The sequence below is a fragment of the Zootoca vivipara genome, chromosome 4 (assembly GCF_965207765.1).
Source record: "Zootoca vivipara chromosome 4, rZooViv2.hap1.1, whole genome shotgun sequence".
Classification (NCBI taxonomy): domain Eukaryota; kingdom Metazoa; phylum Chordata; class Lepidosauria; order Squamata; family Lacertidae; genus Zootoca; species Zootoca vivipara.
Genome location: NC_142587.1, coordinates 67,778,369 through 67,806,100, shown reverse-complemented (window position 1 = coordinate 67,806,100; position 27,732 = coordinate 67,778,369). Strand labels below are relative to the sequence as shown.

The 27,732-nt window shown below is 45.8% G+C and overlaps 1 protein-coding gene and 1 long non-coding RNA gene across 13 annotated transcripts in view; one reads left to right on the top strand and one right to left on the bottom strand.

Moving 5' to 3' along the window:
- Positions 1 to 2,871, bottom strand: part of CD47 (CD47 molecule) — a 636,578-nt gene extending 633,707 nt beyond the window's left edge. For 5 of the 12 annotated variants that reach the window (XM_088668121.1, XM_088668122.1, XM_035114493.3 and 2 more), the window contains exon 1: positions 2,653 to 2,871. In XM_088668121.1, coding sequence (XP_088524247.1) covers positions 2,653 to 2,701 — 49 coding nt within the window. In that variant the 5' untranslated portion in view covers positions 2,702 to 2,871. Of the gene's footprint in view, positions 1 to 83; positions 1,206 to 1,997; positions 2,295 to 2,652 lie in introns of those variants that run through there. The other 7 variants (XM_035114496.3, XM_060273691.2, XM_060273689.2 and 4 more) reach the window with 6 other exon arrangements.
- Positions 1,196 to 27,506, top strand: LOC148685984 (uncharacterized). The gene is made up of 2 exons (XR_015949650.1): positions 1,196 to 1,402; positions 25,583 to 27,506. It is a non-coding gene; the product is annotated as an uncharacterized LOC148685984 (long non-coding RNA).
- Positions 27,507 to 27,732: the final 226 nt, after the last annotated feature.

The following is a 27,732-nucleotide window of genomic DNA, read 5'->3' as shown; positions in this document are numbered from 1 at the left end:
TATTTCCCCTCAACTGCCAGCATTTGAAAACTCTTAAAGCACCATTCCTTGGTCATTGGAAGAAAGACATTGGGAATACTCACTAAAAATGCCCATGTGGTGCACTTCTAATCTCCAATCATTCTTCCAGAGCAAGGTTGGGTTGTGGAATATCTCCCACTCCTGGCTGAGCTGACCTTAAAGCAGCATTTCTGATTTATCCAAACATAATTATTAACACTGGCTAAGGGCAAGCCATGCTGGAAGTTGTTGCTAGTGGAAAGGGCAAAGAAGGGGGATGTCCAACATATGCAAAGAGCGTGTCAGGGCAAAGAAATGAATTAGCAAAGTTACTCTGCATCCAAATTCCCAAACCCAATGCCCAAAACTTAGTGTAATTTACACCACCAAACCTTCAAGTGCAACTAAAATTCACCCCATATCAGTCAATGAAAGGGCTGCCCCCCCCCGCAGGCAGGACCCATTAGGATTCAGTTTAATTCATGCAGGAAATACACCAGTGTAAGGGTCTCCTGGCATATCTGCATAGACAAAGTTGCTCTGCTAATTTTCTTTTACTGCATTTAATGTTGACAAGACCACTTGGTAAGAACATAAGAGCCTGTTGGATCAGACCGAAGGCCTATCTAGTCCAACATCCTATTGTCACAGTGGCCAACCAGATGCCAGTGGGAAGCCTACAAGACTCAAAAGCAAGAACACTCTCCACACCGATGATTCTCAGCAACTGGTATATAGAGGAATACTACCTCCAGCAGTGAAGGTAGAACATAATCCCTTATCCTCCATGAATTTGCCTAATCCTTCAAAAGTCATCCAAGTTGGTGGGCATTCCTACATCTTGTAACAGAGTAGGAAATTTTTGCCCACAGAAAGCTGACATGATTTGAAGGTGTCCTACCTGCTGTCTGAAAAGCAGGTCCACTAGTTGTTTACAGACTTCAATTTTGTTATCATTAACTTTTAGGTCTTTATGTTGAAATAGCCTAGTCCCCATCTTCTACGCAACCCAGCTTAGCCTTTTCTGTTCATCTACAAAACTCCCACTTTAACTCTCACACACACTACAGACTGATTACGTGCTTGAGCCGAAAGGTTGGTGGATATAATTTATTAAACCTGTAGGTGGCCGACAGCGGCACATGTTGTGTAACTTGAGCACTTGCACTGCCTGCGTAACCCAGCAACTTGGAAAGCTTGCAGGCCAACAAATGTGGGGCCTCTGAAGGGTCACCAAAGCTATAGGCTCAACAGCAGAGTTTGCTTCACCTGATGCCTCCAACCTCTGCAATTCACAGACGATAAAGGGATTGGAGGCAGCCTCACAAACTCCTGCAGTGTGAAAACCACAGGCAAGAAGGAACTGCTTTGCAGTCAAGTACCGTGCGCAGAATACTATTTGGTGAGTGAGCAGGCCAGGCCCTCTTCTGTGCCCAGAACAGAAATGCAGTGGGATGGGTGCTAAAGAGATAGCTCTCTGTGCCCCTCTTCTGCTAGCCCCCAGTAGGCTAGTAAAAAAAAGATGTTTCTTGAGGCTGGCAACTTTTGTGTGTTGCTTTAAGGCATGTTAACCCCAGTCCCCACCCCATTAACCGGCTGCGACAAAGGCCCAGCATGGATTATTCCGCAGATTACTTCTGCATGTTGAGAAAGAAGTAGCCCAGGGGAAAGGAATGCTTCCCCCCCCCCATATCCCACTCCACCCCCCTCTCTCCACACAGGATCCCGTTTCAATTTGACAGCTGTGGGTAACTGCTGTGCACATGTCCTCCGAAGTTTTCAGGGAACAGCAGTCACACAGAGGGAGACGGATTACTCGCTGCCATAGCAGTTTAGGTGGGTACTTTCAAGGGCAGCAGCCATCGCCGATGATAAGCTGCGAAAATACCAAGCGGGCGACAGCCCAACGGGAGCCCGGCCCTCCGAAGAGAAGCCACTGAGGTACCGCTTCTCGGAAACGAGCAGGCGGAAGGAGGGGAGAGGGAAAAGGGACATACCCTCCATGTCTCCCGCCTGGTTCCAGGCACGGCAAGTGCCAGGCTTGCCAGCGCCCCAGTTCTCACCTCGTAGTCCGTCTCCCCCCCCCCCCCCACACATACGAGAGCCTGCTGTCGGCTCCGCTTCCCTGCACACTCCGAACAGCAGGAATCCCGAAGCGGAGCTTATGGAAAGCGTCAGGCGTCGGGAAGGGGGGAAGCCAATCCCAGCGCGCCTCAACCCCAGCGCCCGCCTAAACAGCAGGCTCGCTCGAAGGGAGGGGACGCGGCGCAAAGCGAAGCCCTGCCCGTCATTGCGCACTTTGCTGGGACGAGCAGCGGCTCCCTCGCCAAGGACGGCGCGGGCTTCCACCTGCCAAGAACAACCAGCCGCGCACCTCGGTGGTCCCTCCCCGACCCCCCACCCCCTCCCCCTCACAACCCCCTGCCCGCCCCGGGGCCTGGGGGCGGGGGAAAAAGAGAGAGAGAGAGAGAGCTGCGCCGCTGCTGCCGCTACTACTCCGAACCTGCTCCACCTGCGAAGCGCAAAAAGCGCAGGGCGAAGCTTCCGCGTTCTGACGGGAGGGGCGAAAGTCATTCAAACGGCTTAACGCCCCGCGGAGGGTTGGCGGGAGGGCGATTGGGGGGTGAGAGAGAAAGAGCCAATGCAACTCACCGGCGCCCAGAGTGCCCAGCAGCACCCAACACACGCTCAGCGCCCACATGTCCAGCCTCGGGGTGGGCAAGCCGCTGCTGCCGCCGCCGCTCTCCGCCGCACTGATTCTTCCTCGCACGCCGAAGGATGGAGCGGGCGGGGGCGCCAGAGGAGCCGGAGCGGGGACCCGGAGTCGCCCAACCCGCAGCCTGACGAGCTTGCGCTGCTCCCTCCAGCCGCAGCGCGCGGGGCGGGGCCACACGCGGCTTTTGCTTTCGCTCTCCGCCGCGGGAGGGGAAGGCGGAGGCGGGGGAGAGTGAAACCCTCCGCGCCCGCGGCCCCAGAGAGGCGAAGCGGAGCCGCCGCGTGCTCCTTGCCCGCTCCCCTGCCAAATTCCTTTTCCCTTTTGGCTCGGAGACAATCAGGGCGAGCAGTAGTCGGGACCTAGTGGTGCCCAGACTGGGTTTGTTTGGGGGGGGGTGAGTTCGGTGGGTCCGCCTTGGAGCCGATGCTACTGACAGCCGTTCTCCCGAGTCTCCCAGCCGGCGGTTGGCGGAGTCCTGGGTCGTTCTAGCGCGCCGAGCCTCGCGCCAGTTTCGGAGTCAACGCCGAGCAACTGGCGCGGCCGAGGAGGAATTCTGAGTCATACGGAAACTTGCGCGAGGCGGGCGCCGTCAAGGATACTGCCTTCCCCGTCTTATGTGAATGGAATGCAGCCTGGGGCGAGATGGTAACGGGCGCAGTTCCGCACAGCTGCGGAGATTGCCTGGAAGGGAAGGACTGCCGAGAGTTAATGTTTGATGGATTTCTGTATTTTAATGTTTTGTTGGAAACCGCCGAGAGTGGCTGGGGGAACCCAGCCAGATGAGCGGACTATTAATAATAATAATAAAAATAATAATAATAATACACGGGGGGGGGGGGAGTTGCGTGAAGTCTATCTCTTGATAAAAGGTTTTTCCGGCCTCTGGACCTTCAGTGGCCCGATCCTAAATACGCCCTGGGAAATTAAGAATGAAGATGGTAGCTTTTAAATCTCGCGTCCAATTCGCCTACCTTCGCTTTGCCTGCTGCCTTGTGATTCCATCGTCATCAATAAAGTTTAATTAAATCAATGCTTTTGAAACGTTTGAAGTTAAATACAGTATGGGGAATTATTACACCCGTTGACAATTTTTTTTTTCTTATTGAAAACAATCAGATTTTTCTGGGGAACATCAGAACCAAAATAATGGGGATATTTATGTTCTTTATTGTCCCTTTTCCCTGCCAGCATCCAGAGGGGTCGAGAGGCCAGCTGGCTAGCCCCCAGCTGGATCATGCCCTTCCAGCCGACATGCTGGACGATTCCCCAATCTCTGGTGCTACGTAAACCAGCAACCCAGACTTCAAAAGTCTGAGTACAGTGGTACCTCTGGATATGTACGGTACCTGATCCATTCTGGGGTGCATGCGCACCCCAAAAAGTGTGCATCCAGAGCGGAGCTTTTGAGCATGCACGAAGTGCACATAATGCTTCTGTGCATGCGTGCGCAGCGAAACCCGGAAGTAAACACATCCGGGTCCACCGCGTTCTTAACTGAAAATACGCAACCCGCAGCTAACGCAACCCGAGGTATGGCTGTACACTATATTAGCGGAGCGCGCTGCGCGAACAAAAGCAGCGTGAGGAGGCTTGTGAAAGCATAATAACAAGCAGCTTTATTAAGCATAAATCAGGACAAAGAAAACATGTCTCTCCTGCGTCTCCTCAGAGAGACTCACAAAAGCAAAAGCTATACACAACGGAAGTTCCCAGCAATCTGTGCTGGTATGTAAACAGACATGTGACACACAACAGTTCCATGTCTGCACTAAAGCTGGAATGGAATTTCCCAACATTCCCAGATATTTTGTTACTGTCATATAATACAAGCATACTCTTTTTAGTGCATTAAGGCAGCCTTGCATTTAGACACTTACTTAGCAGCCATGGTAGGTAGGAAGGGAATGGAATTGCAGATAGGCAGATGGGACGACTAGTGGACAAAGAGTAAATTCCATCTATGTTCTGTGCCACAGAAACCTAGCTGGCTGCTAGAGGAGGGAGACTTCTTTGATCATCCTGGACATGCAGCAGGATGCTGAAGGAGGGGCAGTACTGTCTCTTGCTCCTCTACCATCCCCCAGCAGCCTTGTAACTTCTGTGCATTCATTTACAAGGCTGAATTGGGGCTCATTTAGATACTACGCGGGGATGCGGGTGGCGCTGTGGTCTAAACCACAGAGCCTAGCGCTTGCCGATCAGAAGGCCGGCGGTTTGAATCCCCGCGACGGGGAGCTCCCGTTGCTCGGTCCCAGCTCCTGCCAACCTAGCAGTTTGAAAGCACGTCAAAGTGCAAGTAGATAAATAGGTACCGCTCTGGTGGGAAGGTAAACGGCGTTTCCGTGCGCTGCTCTGGTTCGCCAGAAGTGGCTTCGTCATGCTGGTCACATGACCTGGAAGCTGTACGCCGGCTCCCTCGACTAGTAAAGCGAGATGAGCGCCGCAACCCCAGAGTTGTCCGCAATTGGACCTAATGGTCAGGGGTCCCTTTACCTTTACCTTAGATACTACTCAGCCATGTGGAGACTGTTGGCCATCTGCTGCATGGCACGAGTTTCAGGCCGTTCTAACATTTAAGCCCTGTTCTCGTAACAAATGGGGGGGGGAACCATATAATTCCAGGGTATTTTACAAAAGCGCACAAATAACATTTTGCAGCCATAACATAAAATGTAAATTAAGTACACAGAGACAAATCTAATTACACTGCACAATATATTCATTGCTAAGCTATCTTCCTTTCCAACCCTGTCAGCCAGGAACACTCTGACTATCCTTTCAAGCATAACTAATGGAAGTTATTCCGGTGGAAAGGGCAAAAACAGGGTGCGTCAAGGGGTGGGCAATGCCAGAGTAGATATACCCAGCTCTCTATTGCCACATTGCATCAAAGTGCATCATTTAAAGCACTTTTATATCACTGGAGACATCCATGTGTCCTGGGAACTGAATGAATCCTGGGAACTGCAGTCTGTTTAAGGTATCTGAAGAAGTGTGCATGCACACGAAAGCTCATACCAAAATAAAAACTTAGTTGGTCTTTAAGGTGCTACTGAAGGAATTTTTTTATTTTAGTCTGTTTAAGGGTTAGAGTTGTCAGGAGACCCCATTCCCTTCAGGGAGCTACAGTTTTCAGAGTTTTCAATCCCTCTTCCTGGAGAGCTGGTATTCCTGCCTCGCCCCTCCTTGAGGAATGAAGCTGGCTACTGTCATTCGTGTCATGGTGACATATTAAAAAAGACTACTGCCTTACGTTCCACATGGGGCTGACTTGGAAGAGTGCTCAGAAACTTCTACTGGTTCAGAATGTAACTGCCAGAATACAAACAGGAGCTCCCTGCATGCCAGGAATAGGAAGTCATCTAAACATTGCAGTCATCTAGATTGGGCAGACATCTGGACGATGTTGTACTCCCATGGGCGTACCCACCATGGGGCAGGGGTGTGCAGCTGCCCCCCCTAGAAGCAGGGCAGCTAGAGAGGATAGGCAGGGATGCTGCATGCTGTGCTCCACCTCAGCCTACTGCATGTATGCAAATGAGGTGCCGCAGAGCATTGTGGGGCAGCACTTTCTGTGCTGTGCTTGCTGTGACTTGAAAGAGTGTGGGCTGAAGTTAGCCCAGGTCCATGTCCAGGTTTTTTTCAATGGAGGCAGCTGCTGCCTCATTTTAGTCACTGTTGCCATTAAAGGAGCAGGCAAGGCAGGAGTGCAAGTGCATGTGGCTCCGTGTGCTACCTTGTAAATGGCCCCCTTTTCTCTGGGGTGTGTGGATGTTGACCATGCCTCCTGGGGGGATCCTGGCCATGTCATTGCCAGCTAGTCAGTCAGGTGGCTGGGGGATGTGGCTGGGTGTGCGGCTGGTGTGCCCCCCCCCTAGCTTTTATTCTGGGTACGCCCATGTGTACTCCAACTCGCATCAGCCCCATCTAGTGGTCAGGGAGAGGGCAACCCATAGTCCATACAAAATTTGGAGGGCCACAGGTTCCCTATCCCCACTGACGTACACCCAATATCGTTCCACCTTCATTAGATTCAATTTGTTTTTGAGTCCGTTCCATGTGTTGGTTTGGACTTTTAAAGCCTGAAACAGTCATGACTATGATAAGGACGGCCTTTTCCAATATGCACTTTCCCCAAAACTTAGATTGACATCAGAGGCTTTTCCCCATGTCCCATCCTGTCCCCCGCCCCAAGGGATAGTAGGTGGGTCCAAGACAGCCTTTTCATTTTTTTCTGGGATTTTTTTTATATTCGTTTTACAAATACAACCTGTAAATAAACAAAATAATACAGTGGTACCTTGGGTTAAGAATGTAATTCGTTCCAGAGGTCTGTTCTTAACCTGAAGGAGTTCTTAACCTGAAGGAGTTCTTAACCTGAGGCATGCTTTCACTAATGGGGCCTCCTGCTGCCGCTGCACCACTGGCACACAATTTCTGTTCTTATCCTGGGGCAAGTTCTTAACCTGGAGCAACCACTTCCTGGTTAGTGGAGTTTGTAACCTGAAGCATCTGTAATCTGAAGCGTCTGTAACCCGAGGTACCACTGTACTTACATATCTAAATAAAGAGATTCTCCAAATCTTGGGATTTCCCCCCATCCCCCCATGGAGTCTCAATTTAAACATTACAACTGCATATTCATCCGTACTCCAGAATTTCTATCAAACCATATAATTTTTACACTACAAGTGAATCTAAATCCTGCTCTTGTTTCCATCTGCTTACAGTGGTCACTTAAGTACTGTAACTTATACCCCCCCCCAATTCTTTAATAAAAAAAAAAGTCCCCTTGGTTTCTGACTTTTCTAGTCAATTTTGCCGTTTTGGCATAATCCATCAGCTTGGTTTGCCAATCTTCTCTGGTAGGGACTTCGTCTTCTTTCCATCTCTGGACTAGTAGCATCCATGTGGCTGTTGTTCCACACATAAAAAGTCTCTTCTGGTCCTTTGGTATGTCACTACATGTAATCCTATATAATAAAGTCCCTGTGTCTCTGCGTCCAGTCCCTGTGTCCCTGTGTCCGCGCTAATGCGCATGTGCCCCACGGACACAGGGACTGGACGAAGAGGCGGGACGTACACACGCGTGCGCTCTCTCTCCCCCTCAACCCTCTGCCTCCCGCTTCCCTGCAGCGGCGGACCAAGATGGCAGCATTGGGCTCCGGGGCCGCCGTCGCGGCCCCGGACCCCAATGCTGCCATCTTGGTCCGCCTCCTCCTCCTCCTGACAACCCTACCTGGCCGGTGGGAGGAGCAGCAGGGCTGCGGACTTCCCTCCCTCCCTCTCTGCACTTGGCCGCGGGACACGACGGGAGAGAGATTTTGTTTAATTGCGTTCTCGGCGCGCCCCGTGGCCGAGCGCAGAAAGGGAGGGAAGGTCGCGGCCCCGTCGCACCTCTAGCGCCCATTTTCTTAACGGGCTGAATGAGACTAGTTCCTAATAAAAATGCTTCTGGTTTCATAACAAAAGTTATTTTAAGCTTGCTTTTTCATTTCATTATATATCCTTTCCCAGAAGGCTTTTATTACCTTACAAGTGCACCACATAGGATCAAAAGGCACCTTCTTTTTCTTTACATATCCAGCAAGTATTTGAACTTGTCCTATACATTTTTGCTAACTTAGGAGTTAAATACCGCTGGTCTATCATTTCCCAAGACAGCCTTTTTAGTCACAGTGCCACAGTTGTGGAATGCCAAATTTATAGACCAATATTTCTGTTGCTGTTTTACTAGGCAATCTGCTAATGTGCTTTGCTCTCTTTTGGTTGTTTGGTTTGTTGGTAGTTTTATCATGTTTCATAACCTATCATCATCATCACCACCACCACCACTATAAGCTTTGGTGATCTTTCAAGTAGAAAGGTAGGTTAAAAACCAGACTGGATTGCTGCAGTGCACCCTACATGGGGCTGCCCTTGAAGATGGCTTGGAATCGTCAACTGGTCCAAAGTGCATGATACTCCAGTCTGTGGAGCACAAGACTCAGGATTATGGGTTCAAGCCCCACATTGGGCAAAAGATTACTGCAATGCAGGGGGTTGGACTAGATGACCCCAGTGGTCACTTCCAATTCCACCATCCCATGATTCTGTGAAAATACACTGGCCAGGCTTCCATTTAGAACTCGCAGAACCCCTCTTTTAAAACAGCTGCACTGGTTTCCAGTTTGTTTCCAGGCCCAATTCAAAATGTTTAAAGGCCTGATTGACATAGGCCCCAAATATCTGAAAGACTGCCTCTGATCCTACAGGCCCTCATAGGTGTTAAAATGAGCGGGGGGGGGCTTGGTATTTTTACACCTCCCCCATAGGTTTGGGGGTTGATGGCCCGGAGACAGTACATTCTTTATGGCAACCCCTAAACTGGAATTCACTCCCTACAGAGGTGTTTCTGGCACTTTCATAAAAAATTTACAGCCCACCTTATCATCTTAATTGTAATATTTAATATTGTATTGTTAGATTGTTGTAATGGTCCCTGGGATCTCATGGTGACAGGCAGGTAAGAAATATTATTAAATGTTTTGTATAATATATAGATATTGGAATATGGGTCTTTGTCTGACAGCTACTGACTGAAATAATAGAATGAAGCTCTAGAAGGTGGTCTTCTAGAGGTGTGCAACTCATATTAACAAGGAGCAAATTGTATCCCTAAACTGAAGAATTGAACCTAGGCTAGGAAGAAATGGACGAGCGATGTGTTTTGTGGCAGGGGCTAAAAGGTGAGGTATAAATGAATATTTTAAAACATTCCTGTTTACTCATGCATTTGATGGCTGAAAGATACTGTTCCTGGCAACTCTGAGATTACTGTTTTTGGAATGTTCTAAACCAGGGGTCAGCAAACTTTTTCAGCAGGGGGCCGGTCCACTGTCCCTCAGACCTTGTGGGGGGCCGGACTATATTTTGAAAAAATATATGAATGAATTCATATGCCCCACAAATAACCCAGAGATGCATTTTAAATAAAAGGACCACATTCTACTCATGTAAAAACACCAGGCAGTCCCCACAAATAACCCAGAGATGCATTTTAAATAAAAGAACACATTCTACTCATGTAAAAACATGCAGATTCCTGGACCATCCGCGGGCCAGATTTAGAAGGTGATTGGGCCGCATCTGGCCCCCGGGCCTTAGTCTGGGGACCCCTGTTCTAAACTGATTTCAGAATGTTTTGAAATCCGTTCTGTTGTGAATGTTTGCCACCCTGGGCTCCTTTGGGAGGAAGGGTAGGGTACAAATTGAATAAAAGTATGTAAGACATATTATTCATGCCATTCTGCTTCTTGAAGAGGATAACTGTGCCCATATATAGGTTAAGCGGAGAGATACAGATTCAGCATTTGCATTCTGCTGGCACCTTTGTAAAACAAGCTGGCAAAGAGCACAACACAATGCATTTTTCCTCAAGAAGACAATTCCAGTCTGTTGAATGGGCCTTTCTCTCATTCAGCTATGCCTAGAATCACAGCCAAAGCCTTATAAGTATAAATAGACTGCAGAAAATACAATTTGAACAAAGGCAAACGAATTGTACAAAGCTGTAATAGAAGTACAGTTGTTAATTTGTAAAAACAAAAGATAGCAGGAATTGCAGCCTGCCTCAAAGCCGCAGGTCCTAAGGGACGGGGCTTGGTTTTTGTGTTATGAGGGAAAAAATGCTCACTGCACATGCTCCAAAGTTCTCTTGTATTCCACTGCCAAGGTTTATTTTTGGCAATAAGAAACTGGTTTCAGGACTGAGACTAGCTCAGATTAAACCCTGGTAGAAGCCTGATTCAGTGTATACAAGTAACAAAATGTATAATTATCTAGTTTGTGATCTAGGGCATGTGGGAGGTGGCGGCTCTTGCTTCCCTGCTCCCATCCTCAATGGAGGCTTCTTTGCCCCCTGACCCCAAATTAATTATGTTTTCTGCCTGAAAAGTCATGAAGCACTCGGAGATCTCTCCCTCTCTGCGATCAGGGTCCCCTAAAGCGATTCAGCCCAGCTGGCTGTAAAAAGGCCATGAGATGGGAAGGGGAGAGCTTGCAAAGCGGGGGGGGGGGAGATAGCTGATGCTCGACCCAGCTAGCCTCCTCCCAGCAGTGGGAGTCAAAAGGCGCTCATTTGTAGCCAGCAGAAATGGAGCCCAGCTGAGAAGAAGCCAAGGAGACAAGGATTTGGGGGTGGGGGAGTCTCAATTCAGCTCCTGAGATAATGAGTGAATAGACAGGAGAAGGAAGCTGGGTTTGTGTGTCTCTGTGTGTGGCAGCGTTGGACTTGCACTCAGTCACACACAGTGCACAGTCTGTCTATGAGGAGATGACTGTGCAAAGCTTGGTGTACTGCCGGGTCCAGAGAGCTGCAGCTGCAACAGCACACCCACTCATCTCTTTGCTGCCAAGGCAGGCTCTCAGAGCACACCCACTCCCTGCTGCCTAGCACACCCACGCTCGGCTCCGAGCAGCGGCACGTACACACAACCAGTTGCTGGTCGTGCCTCACCGAAGGGTTTGCCACTCAGCAAAGCAGCTGTGCAACAAATGTGCTCATCAAGGGGGGACAGGACTATTAACTAACAGCTGTAGCTCTGTGAGGAAATTAGCAGCATTAGCACTTATTTGCAACATCACAACAGGAGCAAGATAGCAGTTGAAGTTATTTGCATTAGAGCAGGGGCGTTCCAGGGTCGAATCCCCGCACAGCCATCATGCTGTACCTCTTAGCCTACCTCACAGGGTTGTTTGAGGATAAAATGGGTGGGGCAGAGATCTAGGGATGCAGCCATGAGCTCTTTGTAGGAAAATGTGGTATATAAATGCAATCATTTTCAATATTTATTTTTATTTATTTCTTGCATTTAGAGCCCGCCTTTTCTCCAAGGAGGTGCACATAGTTCTTCTCATTTAATCCCCACAACAACCCAGTGAGGTGGGGGAGCACCCGCTGTGGTAGTGCCTTAAAGCGCCATAATGAATGTGATAATGTAAACCCCTATAAATCCTTGAATATGCTTCTAATACAGAAGTCATGGTAACCTGTTGCTTTAAGAAACTGATGATTTTGCAAGATGCCGTCCCCCACTGGGAGAGAAGGATAGCTACTGGTAATACTTAAATCACAAAGATACAGCTCATAAGCTAGAACCTAAGTTGATACATGGTGAAAATGGCTACACGTAACACAGGTTCCCAACATGCATACTAACGCAATGTAACTGATCACAGTGAAAATCAAAGCTTAGTTAGCAATGCTTATTGTGCATGTGTATTAAACATTGTGGGGCGCGGGCGGCGCTGTGGGTTAAACCACTGAGCCTAGGGCTTGCCGATCAGAAGGTTGGCGGTTCGAATCCCCACGACGGGGTAAGCTCCCGTTGCTCGGTCCCAGCTCCTGCCAACCTAGCAGTTCGAAAGCACACCAAAGTCCAAGTAGATAAATAGGTACTGCTACAGCGGGAAGGTAAACGGCGTTTCCGTGTGCTGCTCTGGTTCTCCAGAAGCGGCTTTGTCATGCTGGCCACATGACCTGAAAGCTGTACGCCGGATCCCTCAGCCAATAACACTAGATGAGTGCCGCAATCCCAGAGTAGGTCACAACTGGTCCTAATGGTCAGGGGTCCCTTTACCTTTTTATTAAACATGAAATGGGGTAATGATGTATATGATTGATGGAAATACATCTTGAGGTGAAAGGCAACACGGCCGAAGATAATTCCAGCCTATGCCTAGTGAGCCTGTGGTTCACACATACTCTATACCCTGTCTGTTCCACCACCCCCTAATATACCAACGTGCCTGTTACTGTAGTTTTAGTTACCCCAGGCAGCAAGCAACTGAGAGATTGCATATTTACTAAGCTAAGGGCCCCTGATTGTCCAATTGGATTAAATCAGTTCCAAGGTGCCCACAGATTCCTAAAATAATGCTTATTATAATTCTGTGTGTGCTTTTGAATCTTTCTTTCCAGGGTTACTCAAAGGACCCAGATATAGTGCTGGCAGGTCTCCAGTTCAATGAACAGATGTTTAAGCTAGAGGAACAGGTAAACCAGTTCCTAAGCTTCTTGAAAAGGGGGGAATGTGGCCATTAGAGACCTGCAGCTCATCTTGCACCAAAGAGTTGCCCCATTGTATCAGGAGATATTCTGTCCTAAAGATACCAGGAACAGCCTTACTCCTTATCTTGTTCACCGCATACCAAAATGTATGCATAATACAGAAGAGGCCCACATGCTGCATAAAGGTGCTCAGAGAGTCCTTTGTTTGCTTGCTTAATTGATATGCAATTAACCAGAGTCCTTATATGGAATCACTAGTAGGGCATTATCCCAAATGATTGGAAGGTACTCTATGCAGATAAGGGGAAAGTATATTAGGAAGCCCCCTTCTTTGGGAGGGTGCTCAGTCCCTTTGGATGTTAATCCACTGAGCCTGTCTGCCTGGCCAGCAAAGACAATAAATGTTTCTTTATTCTTCCCATGCAACAGCGTGGTATTTTCCTTTCAGCCTGTTAATTTGCAACACCACCTCATAAAAACCAACATGCTTAAGTCTTAATAATGCAAGAAAGGGTTAAAACAATAGAGTAAGTTGCCCTGCCAGGCTTAACTCACCTTGGGAGTGACTAGGTAGTCAATACTTTGTTCCCCTCTGTCTACCTGAGAAGCACAACACATAAGGAGATCTGAGCAAGTTACTGCAGCTCAGACTGCATGACTCTTACAAACCTCTCTTGAGGTCCTATGCCAGTAAAATTAAGCAAAGTTAACTGCCTGTGCAGCCGTTTCTGAATGTTGTATGGAAAAGCATATGAATCTGATCTTTGGAGAGTTTGTGAGTAAACCATTTTTAACATACCTGTGGTCTTTTTCTATGCTGGGGAAGAGGGAAACTTCAGGATTCACAAGGGCGTATTTTAAAGGTCTAGACCAGGCATCCCCAAACTGCGGCCCTCCAGATGTTTTGGCCTACAACTCCCATGATCCCTAGCTAACAGGACCAGTGGTCAGGGATGATGGGAATTGTAGTCCAACATCTGGAGGGCCGAAGTTTGGAGATGCCTGGTCTAGACCTATATTTCCACACTTTACTTTGCTGTATGTTTTGTGGTTTTAAATCTCTGCTGAGGCTCTCTCACCAAAGTGTACTTGCCCCAAACTTGGATCTTGGCATCCAGGGAATCCTCCTTTTTTACCTATTTTCCCTTGAACCAACCTGAGATAGCTTAAGCTGAGAGGCAGTGTTGATCTGGAGAAATCCACACTGAAATGCTGAAGAGATTTCACAAGGTTTTTTTTTTAAGGCAACCGCAAATGGTTGAAGAAATGTGGAAAACTGAATCATAGAATCATAGAGTTGGAAGAGACCACAAGGGCCATCCAGTCCAACCCCCTGCCAAGCAGGAAACACCATCAAAGCATTCTTGACATATGGCTGTCAAGCCTCTGCTTAAAGACCTCCAAAGAAGGAGACTCCACCACACTCCTTGGTAGCAAATTCCACTGCCGAACAGCTCTTACTGTCAGGAAGTTCTTCCTAATGTTTAGGTGGAATCTTCTTTCTTGAAGTTTGAATCCATTGCTCCGTGTCCGCTTCTCTGGAGCAGCAGAAAACAACCTTTCTCCCTCCTCTATATGACATCCTTTTATATATTTGAACATGGCTATCATATCACCCCTTAACCTTCTCTTCTCCAGGCTAAACATACCCAGCTCCCTAAGCCGTTCCTCATAAGGCATCGTTTCCAGGCCTTTGACCATTTTGGTTGCCCTCTTCTGGACACGTTCCAGCTTGTCAGTATCCTTCTTGAACTGTGGTGCCCAGAACTGGACACAGTACTCCAGGTGAGGTCTGACCAGAGCAGAATACAGTGGTACTATTACTTCCCTAGACCTAGATGCTATACTCCTATTGATGCAACTGAATTTATTACTGGAAAAATAAGAATCAGGGAACAAACTGGCACATTCTACGGTACCATGCTTCATTGGGCAATAGATACAGGTCACAATATAGATTTTAACCTCTGGGAAAAACTCTGGAAAAGTGACTTGAAGTTTATAGCATGCTATTCTTTGAAGGAGAACTGCTTGAAAATGATTTATAGATGGCATTTAACTCTGAGCAGGCTGGCTAAGATGTATAAGACTGAATCAGATAAGTGCTGGAGAGGCAAAGAGGTAGGGGGAACATTCTTTCATATGTGGTAGACTTGTAAAAGGGTAAAAGAGTATTGGGAAATGATCCATAATGAATTGAAAAAATGTTTAAAAGTACGCCCCCGCAAAAAAAAACACCCCAATGTTCTTTCTGTTAGGGATAATTCAGATTGAAATTCCCAGGTGTCAAAAAAGGTAATTTATGTATGCCACTACTGCGGCCTGTGTTTTGTTAGCCCCCAAATGGAAAACGAGCAAGATCCCAACCAAAGAAGAATGGCAACTGAAGTTGACAGAATATGTGCAGTTTGCAGACTTAACATATAGAATAAGAGATCAAGAAGAATATACGTTTAGAGAAGATTGGAAAACGTTGATTGAATATATGGGAAATAACCGTGTACAGCTGAAAACGCTGGCAGCATTAAGATGAATTCAGCAGTGTAAATAAGTTTTGATGGGTGCAATAACGGAATACTGAATGGTATAGTTTTTGTAAAATATGCAAGGATTTGTGATATGTAAAATGAATTATGGAAATAGAAGAAGGGAAGTCATTGATATCTTAAGGTTGTGAAAATGAGTACATACAGGAAGGAGTGGCATTCCCATCTACTCCAGTGTTTCACAATTGTAAGAGTTCAAAGTCCTGTTTCCAGAGTGCTTTGCTGAGCTCTCTCAGCAGTGACAGCTTGGTCAGGTGAAACTCACAATAAAATGGGGGGGGGGGAATTGCCAGGGAGCCAACAGCCCATTAACAATGGCTTGCAGGCTGGGTCTAGTGCACAGGCCAGAGGTTCACTGCCCCAGTTTAAAAGGTTATGTCCTGATTAATGGGTTTACAGGTTTTTGGCACTCTCATTAAGAATATTGATAAATAGCAAGCCATATGTTTAGGAGGAGTTTCTTTTTGTTGGTCCATATGGATAAGCACTGGAAGGACAGATCACTGGAAGGACAGATCGTGAAGCTGAGGCTCCAATACTTTGGCCACCTCATGAGAAGAGAAGACTCCCTGGAAAAGACCCTGATGTTGGGAAAGATGGAGGGCACTAGGAGAAGGGGACGACAGAGGACGAGATGGTTGGACAGTATTCTCGAAGCTACGAACATGAGTTTGACCAAACTGCGGGAGGCAGTGCAAGACAGGAGTGCCTGGCGTGCTATGGTCCATGGGGTCACGAAGAGTCGGACACGACTAAACGACTAAACAACAACAACAACAACAACAACAACAATGGATAAGCATGGAAGACAAAGCTAGCAGCTGCACTTGTTTGTAACTCTAAACTCCAACAACAAGAAGAACTTCTTTTAATAAAGTAATTCTGGTTGCCCATAATATGCAGTGATAATTTGCATGGTTTGTGAGTATGCTTCCAATTTTCAATAACCTATTATCGGCCTAGCTTCCTGTTTCAGTTCGGCACAATGTTTGAAATGTAAGTGCTGTGCCAAACTCTGTTTTCTCAATTCTCAGGGCACTTTAGAACTTCTTTAGTGTTTTTGTTACCATTTTGCTGGGTGTTTGAGTGCTGCTTATTGTGGTAAGTTGGCCAAAGGTGTTTCTTCCCAGTAAACGTTTCTCTGGCACTCTGCAGCCTCCCTGGCTATCTGAAGAAATCCCCATGGGAAGAGTTGTCTCAGGACATCTCCCCTGGGCTTTAATGGAAGCCCAGGTGAAACGGATTAGGCCCAGGATGGAAGATTTATTACACCCTGGATTAGAAAGAGTTAATCCACTTCCAGCTTAACTGACAGCGCATCTTTAGGAGGCGGGACAGTGCCCAGTTTAAAAAGGAAGAAATAAAAGTTTTGGCAGTTGGAAGAGGAAGAGAGGGGGAGTGTGGTGACAAAGAGGGAAGAAGAAGCGTGTGGGGCCAGGATAGTGGTGGTTTAGGTTAGGCTTAGGATAACTTGAAGTTAAAGTCTGACAGAGTTAATGTATAACTGTAACTAAGCTTGTAAACTTATGCATCGTTAAGAAAAGAAAAACCCATGTTCTCAAGAGGAAAAAAAACCATCTTTTTGTACCAAAGAGTATCATCTTGGTTATTCCAGCAGCGTATTAAAACTCACAGAGGTGGAGATTCAGAAAAGGGCAAAACTTACCTAAGGAAAAGGGGATAGTTTGTGTCCTAGAGTCACACAGGAAGGGCAGTATGGTGAAAACCTAGAGTGCCACACAAGTTTGCCAGGGTGATATGGCAGACTGATACAGTGGGGATCTGAGTTGAGGGAGTCCCTGTTCTGTAGGCAAGAGGTTGTTCATTCAAATAGCCCTGAGTGTTTGTGAGATCAGGCCACAAAAGCTGGAATTAGACTCTCTTTACTGAGAAGCCCAGAATTGAGGGGTTTATTTTAAGACGTAAGGAATTGAGTGGGGATTGCTTTACCCCTGTACCCTTTCGTCTCATAATCTATTGGCAACGCCGACGAGGGGGTTCGTCGCATCAGGCACCTGGGAAGGCTGCAGAGAGCAGACTACTATTAAGACGATTTCTGCAATAAAGAAAGGATACTCACAGAAATCCCCGGATCACGTCAAAAGTAATGTAAGCACAAGTAAAACCCCTGCATCTGACCCATGAGAATTTCATAGAAATTTTTGAATGCAATTTCTTTTCTCATTAATTGAAGGAGAATGGGGAGGGAGGAGCACAGGAGAAATACAGTATTAAACACAGCAGTTAATAAGAAAAAAAGCCTGGCTTGATGCCCTCAGAGATTATGTTTAGAACTTCTTCTCAATATTGGCTAATTTTGCTATATACTTATTAGGATTCAGAGCCACACTAGATGATATGTGAAATAAATGAATGCATTTCACATGAATGATCTTTTTAAAAAAACTTAAGTCTCCGCTGAGGTGGGAGGGGAGGAATCGGGATTGGAACAATGACATCTGGGGAGGAGAAATTTAACCCTTTTCTTTCACATCATAGTCCTAGTAAAATTCTCTCCCCGACTACCTGTTCCTGCCACCAAAACATACACAGAACGCACCCACCCATTTTACAAGTTGTCTAGCTTGACCCTCAAGCATTAAGATGATACTATTTTGTTCCAGCTAATGAAGTGATTAATGTAGGGCTGCTGCCCAATTAAAGCTTTCTTAGCCAATTAATCAGTTGAATGAATCAGTTAAAATGATGTAGATTTGCATACAAAATTACTTTTTTATTTTTCCTAATTGCTCATGTTATTTCAGTATTAGCTGCCTTGAAGAACCTTGGGTGAGTGGAATATCAAAATATCTTTTAAAAACAAGGCCCATTTGGCATGTTAATGCCATAGCTGTCAAGTTTTCCCTTTTCTCGTGAGGAAGCCTATTCAGCATAAGGGAATTTCCCTTAAAAAAGGTGAGAACTTGACAGCTATGGTTAATGCTGTGAAATCCCCCATCACAGAACCTTCTCTTCCTTCCTGTTGATGCTTTCCGCCTCCATAATTGTGGCAGAGCAGGAAGTGGTATTGTTGTTGTCCTTGTTTTATATTTTCCAAGTATAAAAAGAATAAAGTCCCATCTGAACTGGATCCAACCTCTATTTCTTTACTTTTTTTCCTTATTATTCAGTCTCAAATTCAACACTGAGTAGCCTTGAAATTTATTTCTAAAAGCTTCCTCTTTCGCTTGTTTACAGCTCTCAGTCTCAGACTCATACAGACAATCACATTCCTTTCTATTGTGACGCCATAAAATCGGCTAGCCGGTCCTTCCTTTGACCTGACTCCAAGTTCACAGGGGGTTTCCCCTTGTCAAATCACAGTCTTTTGCAGAGATTTATGCACAATTTATCTTTTTCCCTTACTCTGCATCAGGAAAAAAGTTCTTAAAAGAAAATTTCTGAGCTTTCCACAGCTCTACCGTATCGTCCATTACTCAAGTGGGGGGGGCTGACTTCCCTTTTAAGCGTCCTCTCAGCGCCAATTATCCAGTCCAATTCACAATTTTTTGTCATACTTGATCCAAATCTCTTCTTTTTGAAGGGAAGAATCCGCCGCTTGCAGGCTGTAGGCTTGGAACTTTGCTTCATGGAGGTAACGTTGGTGTTCAAAATGGCTCCCGTGACTACAACTCCGCTGGCTCTCGGGGCTCTTACGAGCTTACCGGGCAGCAGAGGAGTCACTCCTGGAGCTCTGCCAAGCTCTTTTGTCCCCGGGATGCTCTACCCGGGATTCTATGGGGGTCCGCGTCGCCCCCGTGGAATCCCCCCCTCCACTAAGCCAGAAACCTCGGAGCTCGAGGTTTATGCACCTCTCTGCCAGTGCGGCAGACTGGAAGTCGAAAGGACGCCTTTCTCTTACCACGCTGAATTTTTTCTTCAGGCTGCAGCCCTAGCTCCTACGTTGTGGTTTTATTTTCTGTTCCCTTGTTAGGAAACTTCTGGGTTTTTTTATTGTGTCAAATGGAAGAATTCGACAAAACCTGGCTTTGCTGTGCAGCTAAGGCAGGCTAATAAAGGCCATGTGCTACTTCTTTAATAGGAAACGGAGAGCCTAGTATAAGCCTGGCTCCATAGTACATTTCCCTCCCAGCTCCTGAAGAAATTAGATGGTAAAATAGGAAGAGAGGTAAGGGATAAGAGAGAACGCAGGCAGGCAGGGGATTCTCCTTCACTGGGTGTGTGAGATAACCTATCCCTTTCTTTACATGTTGGTGGGGAAGCCTTCAGAATTCAATAAAAGCTAGAAATGTCAAAGGGTGGAGCTGCTTCCCTGTGTGGTGTAGTAGTTAGAGTGCTGGACTAGGATCTGGGAGAGCAGGGTTCGAATCCCCACTCAGCCCTAAAGCTTACTGGGTGATGGGGGGGTGTCACTGTCAATCAGCCTAACCTACCTCACAGGGTTGTTGTGAGGATAAAAGCAGGAGTAGACAAACCTTGTATGCCACCTTGGGCTTCATGGAGGATATAAATGTGAGATAGAAATGTAGTAATAAACAAGCCACGAATACAGGTTGTATCAAGGCCAGATAGGCAGGGTATAAATTATTATTATTATTATTATTATTATTATTATTATTATTATTATTATTATTACTAAAACAAGGGTATCTAACTTCTGGGTCTTCCACTATCAGCCCAAGTTAGATAGGATGATACAAATTGTTCAGTGGAGGACCACAGGCTATCCCTGCTTTAAGGGAATTGTTGTTGTTACTCTTATTATCTTTTTAAAATAATTTTTATAATAATCATTTCATTGAAAAAAGAAAAAGAAAAAAAGAACTTAAAAAGAAGAACAAAGAAAAACAAGCAAACAACAACTTCTAAATACATTCTTAATGTCAATTACATTTTTGGGATTCCTTGAATCCCCTGACTTCCTGAAAACTTTCTGAAAGTTTAAAATTTCATAATTAAATCCTTTTTAAAATCATTTTTAGATACCTCTTTTAACTGGAAGTATTATAACCAATCTGTTACTTTCCCTCTTATTTTTTGAAATCCCTTCAGTTTTAATTGATTGGCAGTTTCTGTTAACATTCTCTATATGTTGCTCAATCAATTTTTGTATTTGATTTTTTTCATTGATATTGCTTCCAAAGGTGAAAGCCACCATGGTGTTTTTTTTTGTTCTAACATATCCTTATATTTTCCCCACACTTTGAAAATTGCATTCCTTATTATATGATTCTGGACGCTTTTGTGTACTTTTGCTTTCTGATACCACAGATACGCATGCCAGCCAGATCTATTATCATGCATGTCCTTCTAAATCTAGTAAATCTGTATATATATTTTTAATAATATCCAATCCTGGATCCAGCAAATGCAAGAGGCTTCATTATAAAACCGTATTTTATAGCTTTCCCCTTTAAAATATTTCTTATGTGATAGGAATTTCTCTTTTGTAGAACTGTCTGCTTCTTGGTGAAGGCCGTAGGACAAAGGTGGACAAAAGTATGGTCAAGATATCAAGATTCACCTTGTTTAATGCCTTCATATCATCAAAGAACCTTAAGGGCAAGCCTTCAGCTGAACAGATATATCACAGATTCTAGCAACTGACAGTTGGCAACAGGTCCAATTGAATAGAATGAGGATACTGAGTGAGCTGGACCTAACTCCTGTGGCTTAAAAAGAAAACCTGGAAAAGATTGAGTCCTGCAGGTAGATTGCTTCCCATGACAAGAGAGGAGTGGTAGATTGCTTCACAGAAATCCTGTCCCCTGCAATAAATCCTACTGAGGTCAATGAGACTAAATTCCCCCAAAAGAGGGTAAAGGATCACAGGTGTTATGTATTCAGTGATCTTGTGTTTGCCTGAGCTTGAGTCTGGACTAAGGATTCTGAGCCCCTGTGTTCTGATTCGATACATGATATCCAGTCACAGAACATTTCAGGATTTGGGCCTCTGCCATTGGCCCTTAACTAAACTATCCTGATATTTGTTGGATGTCAAACTCAGCCAGATTCCTCACTGGCCTTGCAGACAATTTCATTGTCCAGAAAGTAGGAGAAGCAACAAGAGGATCAGCCATTTTAGATCTGGTCCTAACCAATAGTGATGACCTGGTTAGTGGGGTAGAAGTGGCAGGATCATTAGGTGGGAGTGGTCATGCTCTTCTGGAGTTTATTATACAGTGGAAAGGAGCAAACAAGCATTTGTTGTTTAGTCGTTTAGTCGTGTCCGACTCTTCGTGACCCCATGGACCATAGCACGCCAGGCACTCCTGTTTTGCACTGCAAACAAGCATACTAAGACTCAAATTCTAGACTTTAAGAAAGCCGACTTCAGAAAACTTAGGGAAATGCTGGGTGAGATCCCATGGACAGAAATACTAAAAGGGAAGGGTGTTCATGATGGTTGGGAGTTTGTTAAAGGGGAGATATTAAAAGCACAACTTCAGGCAATACCAATGAGATGGAAACATGGAAGGTGCCTAAAGGAGCAAGGGTGGCTACCTAAAGAACTTTTAACTGAGTTAAGATTTAAAAGGGATATGTACAAAAAAATGGAAAAGAGGGGAAACCACCAGGGAGGAATTCAAACAAATAGCCAGCACGTGTAGAGACAAAGTCAGAAAAGCTAAATCTAAAGCACAGAATGATCTCAGGCTTGCTAAAGAGGTTAAAAACAACAAAAAGGGCTTATATGGGTATGTTTGTAGCAAAAGGAAGAACAAGGAAACAGTGGAGTCACTTAGAGGAGAAGATGGTGAAATGCAAACAGGGGACAGAGAAAGGGCAGAACTCCTCAATGCCTTCTTTGCCTCAGTCTTCTCCAAAAAAGAAAACAATGCCCGACCTGAAGAGTATGGAGCAGATGATTCCTGGAGAGAAGTGACTAGTGGGGTGCCACAGGGTTCTGTCTTGGGCCCAGTCTTATTCAACATCTTTATAAATGACTTGGATGATGGGCTTGAGGGCATCCTGATCAAGTTTGCAGATGACACCAAATTTGGAGGGGTGGCTAATACCCCAGAGGACAGGATCACACTTCAAAATGACCTTAACAGATTAGAGAACTGGGCCAAAGCAAACAAGATGAATTTTAACAGGGAGAAATGTAAAGTTCTACACTTGGGCAAAAAAAATGAAAGGCACAAATACAAGATGGGTGACACCTGGCTTGAGAGCAGTACCGTACATGTGAAAAGGATCTAGGAGTCTTGGTAGACCACAAACTTGACATGAGTCAACAGTGTGATGTAGCAGCTAAAAAAGCCAATGCAATTCTGGGATGCATCAGTAGGAGTATAGCATCTAGATCAGGCATCCCCAAACTGCGGCCCTCCAGATGGCCTACAATTCCCATGATCCCTAGCTAACAGTGGTTGGGGAAGATGGGAATTGTAGTCCAAAGCATCTGGAGGGCCGAAGTTTGGGGATGCCTGATATAGATCAAGGGAAGTAATAGTACCACTGTATTCTGCTCTGGTCAGACCTCACCTGGAGTACTGTGTACAGTTCTGGGCACCACAGTTCAAGAAGGATACTGACAAGCTGGAACGTGTCCAGAGGAGGGCAACCAAAATGGTCAAAGGCCTGGAAACGATGCCTTATGAGGAACAGCTTAGGGAGCTGGGCATGTTTAGCCTGGAGAAGAGAAGGTTAAGGGGTGATATGATAGCCATGCTCAAATATATTAAAGGATGCCATATAGAGGAGGGAGAAAGGTTGTTTTCTGCTGCTCCAGAGAAGCGGACACAGAGCAATGGATTCAAACTACAAGAAAGATGATTCCACCTAAACATTAGGAAGAACTTCCTGACAGTAAGAGCTGTTCAACAGTGGAATTTGCTGCCAAGGAGTGTGGTGGAATCCCCTTCTTTGGAGGTCTTTAAGCAGAGGCTTGACAGCCATCTGTCAGGAATGCTTTGATGGTGTTCCTGCTTGGCAGGGGGTTGGACTGGATGGCCCTTGTGGTCTCTTCCAACTCTATGATTCTATTCTAAACTCTGAGTCATGATTTGCAGCTTGGAAGTTTAGACAGCCAATCACATTGGGAGTGGGATTGGCCCGGGCTTTCAGAAGCAGTTGCTTTCCTCCGTTGTCCAGTTCTGTTAGTTCAATAAAGGTTCTTGCTGTTATCACTGTGTCTTGCGTTGTGAGAACCCACCTACACTTCAACAGCTTCATAAAATGAATTCCAAAACCAATTCTGTTTGGTTTTTTTTTTTAATTATTTCAGGCATAGGATAAACTTAAAGTCTTTAATTGTCATCATGGAGGGCCTTCCTGGCTCAGGTCAAATATCAGTCCAGTCCACCATCTTGTTTCCTGCAGTGACCACGCAAATGACCCCCTGAGAAGGCTACAAGCTTGGCATGAAGACAACGGCCGAGACTTCCAGGGAAAGTTGGCGCTGGTTCAAGTCTCTACTGAGGTCTCTGCTATGTGAGTAGGAGCTCTAATTATCAAATTACTCCGATTAAAAGGCTCAACATAGGAAAATATCTGCCAACTCTTCTCAGTAAAAGACTCTGGGAGCTGTTGGGTGGTTTTTCAAATCTCTCCTCCCTTTGAAGCTACTTAATCAACCTTGAACTCTCTCCCCCCCCCCCGCCCCGGCAACCCTTGCAAAGCCCTTAAAACTCTGGGCAGGATAAAGTAGCATGGTACTTACAAGACAATGTTGCAAAGATCTGGGAATTTCACTCCACATCCTGTACCAACTCCCCCAAATTAAAAACAGGCAAAAATAAATTATCTATCTATCTAAGACAACGACCTTCTTTCACTGCTGCTTCCCAGTAGCTGATATCCATTGATCGACTGCCTCTGAATATGGAAGTTTCATGCAGCCAGTGAATAACCTCTTCCTCCATGGAACGGTCCAATCACGTTAGTTAGGGGACATCACCACATCTTCCTGTACAGAATTACATTGGATTAAGCCAGCATTCTGTCAGGGATGGGGAATCTGTGGTCCTACAGATGTTCTTGGGCTACAATTTCCACCTGTCCCATCTAGAATAGTCAGCAGTCAGGGAGGATGGGAGCTGTAGTTCAGCAACATCAGGGGTGCTGTAGGTGCGAAAGGTTTCCGAACCCTGCATTGTTTGAGGAAATGCTTTATTATTGTCTGTCCTGCAACCGCTGCAAACCAGCTTCATTGGACGACCCCAACCTGTCGACCTGTCATTTCTCTCTGCAAGCTTCTATTTTCTATTTGAGTGCCTTCCTGGGTCGCTCTTGTACATGGCTTTGTTTCTTAGCAATCCCCCCCCCCCCCGGGTGCTTAGCAGTCTGTGTGTGATAGTCTAAAAGGCATGCTTCTGTTTCTGACCTAAGATTCTAGTGAACCAAAGTAATTTGTTATCAGCTGGCATGGCTGCAAGAGTCTGGGAGGTCAGGAGCAGAGCTGGAGCGGATCACAATGCACTGAGATGATTTTAATTGGACACGATTCCGCTGAAGAAAGGTCTGAGCGACTGGTGTCCTGCTGGTCTCATCGGCTACCAGCTTTCCTGCTTCACTAATGCCTAGCTGAAGGAGGCAATCAAAAGGCAGCTGCATTTTAGTGTTCCTCGGTTATTTCTTCCCTCAACAACATCTCCAGAAACGCCTAAATTATGGATGCTGCTCCTGCCCGCCTTGCCAGTGCCTGTCGTTCTACTCCTGTCCTGACCCACTTGCTTGTGAGAATCTTAGCTGGGTGCATTATGGGGCAGGCATGAGGAGGGATGCCGCTATATCTGTACAGAAACCGTGTGCTGCCAACGGTATAAAATTGAGTTAATTTGCGGAGGTGTTTAAGGAGCCCTTGCTATCAGGGCCTATCCATGTTCAAATGCGGCCCGTATCTCTGCCACAATTATGGCCTCCGTGCCTCTGTGCCACTTACTCTTCATCATTTATAAACCAGGCAAATAGAAGCTTCCAGCTTTATAGAGTGATGTTGAGTGGATAACTCTGTTAAAGATTACGAGGCATTCTGATGCTATGGATACAGCGCCAGTAGGAGACAGATGGAGGGGTCGGGCCTGTCAAGAGTGTGTTGTGAGAGAATTCATGCATGCCTAGGTACAGCTATGGGAAGATTTCCTGATTAAAACCTCTTTGTTTTTCTGTTGATGAGTGTTGGCAACTACACCTACAGAAATCACTCCCAGCTGGTTTCTTCTCCACACAACAGTCTCTAGTCATGCATGTACTTGTGACTGTATGGATCCGTTTCTCAGTATATACCGCCCTTAGCAAGTAAGTGTTCTCCGGAGACCTTGGCATCCTGCAACTTTTTCTTTCTCTCTTTTTTTGGACTAGGTTATCTGCACAGACCCACGCAACAAACAACACCACCCCTTCTGCCATGCCAAGACACACATAATATGAAACGAGACAGTGGTTTTTGTCTCCACCTCTTTTAGCAAACAGAGAGGTGCTCAGCTGGAGCGAGCAAGAGGCAGCATGCCCTCCTCTGCGCAAGCAGCATGTCTCAGCCAGCGAGCTCATTGTCAGGAAATCAAAGCAACCTGCTATTATTTCTGGAGCCCAGGATATACTCAAATCAAGTTTGCCAAGCACTCAAATAGCACTGTCCCTGATCTGAAAGAGCTCACAGGTGAGGGAAAAGAAACAAGGAGTTCCTTCTTGGGTAGCCAAGAGAATTTACGAGTTTAAGGAGCTGAGGAAACTCATGAGAATTTATGAGCTTCCGAGGGGGAAATGCCATATGCAAAAGGCAACAGTTTCTATGGTGCCAAAACAGAACATTGGCACAGAACTGCCATGAAACAAGCCGTTGAGAGAGCTGGTATGTTGCCCACAACTACAAGCTCCACTGGTCACTGGTTCCTACAGCATTCCGCTCTCTGCTGGTTCATTTCCTCCTGCACCAAAATCCAGACATATAACTTGCAACATGGGGGACAGATGGAAGCAGCCCCTCATAATGTGGTACATCACAAAATGCAACCAGGGGTCATTTCTGTCATCTGACACACCCACTAAAGAAGTGTGGAAACCTAAAATATAGAGCTCCCTACCAGCAAATATTAGATCCTATTATTCTAGGCTCTAACTGCTATGTTGTTGTTGTTATTGTTGTTTTAAAACTTAATATATAGTATACTAAATTGCAGGTCAGATAGCAAAGTAGAGGGGGAGCTGTTATTTTCTGTACAAGAGGACATGCCACATACACCACAGTATAATGTGCAGATGTGGTGTATACCAGGTTCCCCCAGATGTCCATGGGCCACAGCATCCACCAGTCTGGCCCAGCATAGTCAATGGTCAGGGATAATGGGAGCCATAGTCCAAAACATCTGGAAACCAGGCACCAGCATAGGATTTTGTTTTGTTTGCTACAGATTTAAAAACCAAAGCAGCAGCAAATGATTATGCATTTGGATGTTATTTATTGCACATGTCTTTGAGGTAGTAGGTGGGCTACCAATGGATGGATTGACTGATGGATTTAGACAGGAAGAGCCCGAACCACTTTCAAAGCTTTCCAGAACACTGCCTGCCATATTTTCCTCAGACCCACCCATGAGGCAAGGTGCAGTGACCGCCTCAGGTGGCAAGATTCATAGGGTAAGGTTTCCAGACATCCCCGTTTCCTGGGGACAGTCCCCGGATTTACAAATCAGTCCCCTGACAAAATCCAGTCCCCTGACAAAATCCATCTATTCAGTAGGAAGTTGAAAAGTGTGCCCGGATTCATTGAAAAGAATCTGGTAACCTTATCATAGGGGCAGAAGACCCCAATATTGACCTTTATTGACCTTGGACAATGTCATCAATTCCAGGCTATCTGGGTGGCTTCTCACTTGTGTTGATGGATGGATGAAGTGCTAGTGGGTCAATGTCTTTCTTTCTGCAAGCTTCTTCTTCCCTTGAGGTCTTTCAAGTGTACTGTGGGCCAGCCATCCCAAGCGTGCTGGCTGAAGCTAATGGGAGTCATCATCCAAAGAATCTGGAGGGCACCATGTTGGGGAAGGTCACTACGGGTCAAGTTGTTTCCTTCCTCCTTTCTTTTCTCAGGCTGTTGCTTCCCCGTGGGGTTTTTAGAGCATGCTATGGGGGCTATGTTGTCTCCTTTTTTATTTTGTGCTTCCTTCCACTGGTGATAGTGATAAATTATAATTAGACCTGACTGGAGCATAAAATTAACTGCATGGTTTTTGTAGTTTTCAAAAGCTGTTTTTTTTTTTTTTTTTGCAAATAAAGGCAGAGCAGTGTGTTTCCTGGAGTCATGTGCATTCTTAGTCATGTTTGTTTGGACAAATGCAGATTAATTATGAAAATTCCTTGTGATTCCTTGTCTCTCTCACATTTCTGCTTATGTGCACAAGTGCTGCGTGCTGAGTTGTTTTTAGGTTGCCTTAGTAACTTGCTTCCACTCTCTCCTTACCCCCCACAACCTCTCTCCACTTGGTGCTGTTCAATTCATGATGAGCTTTGAGACC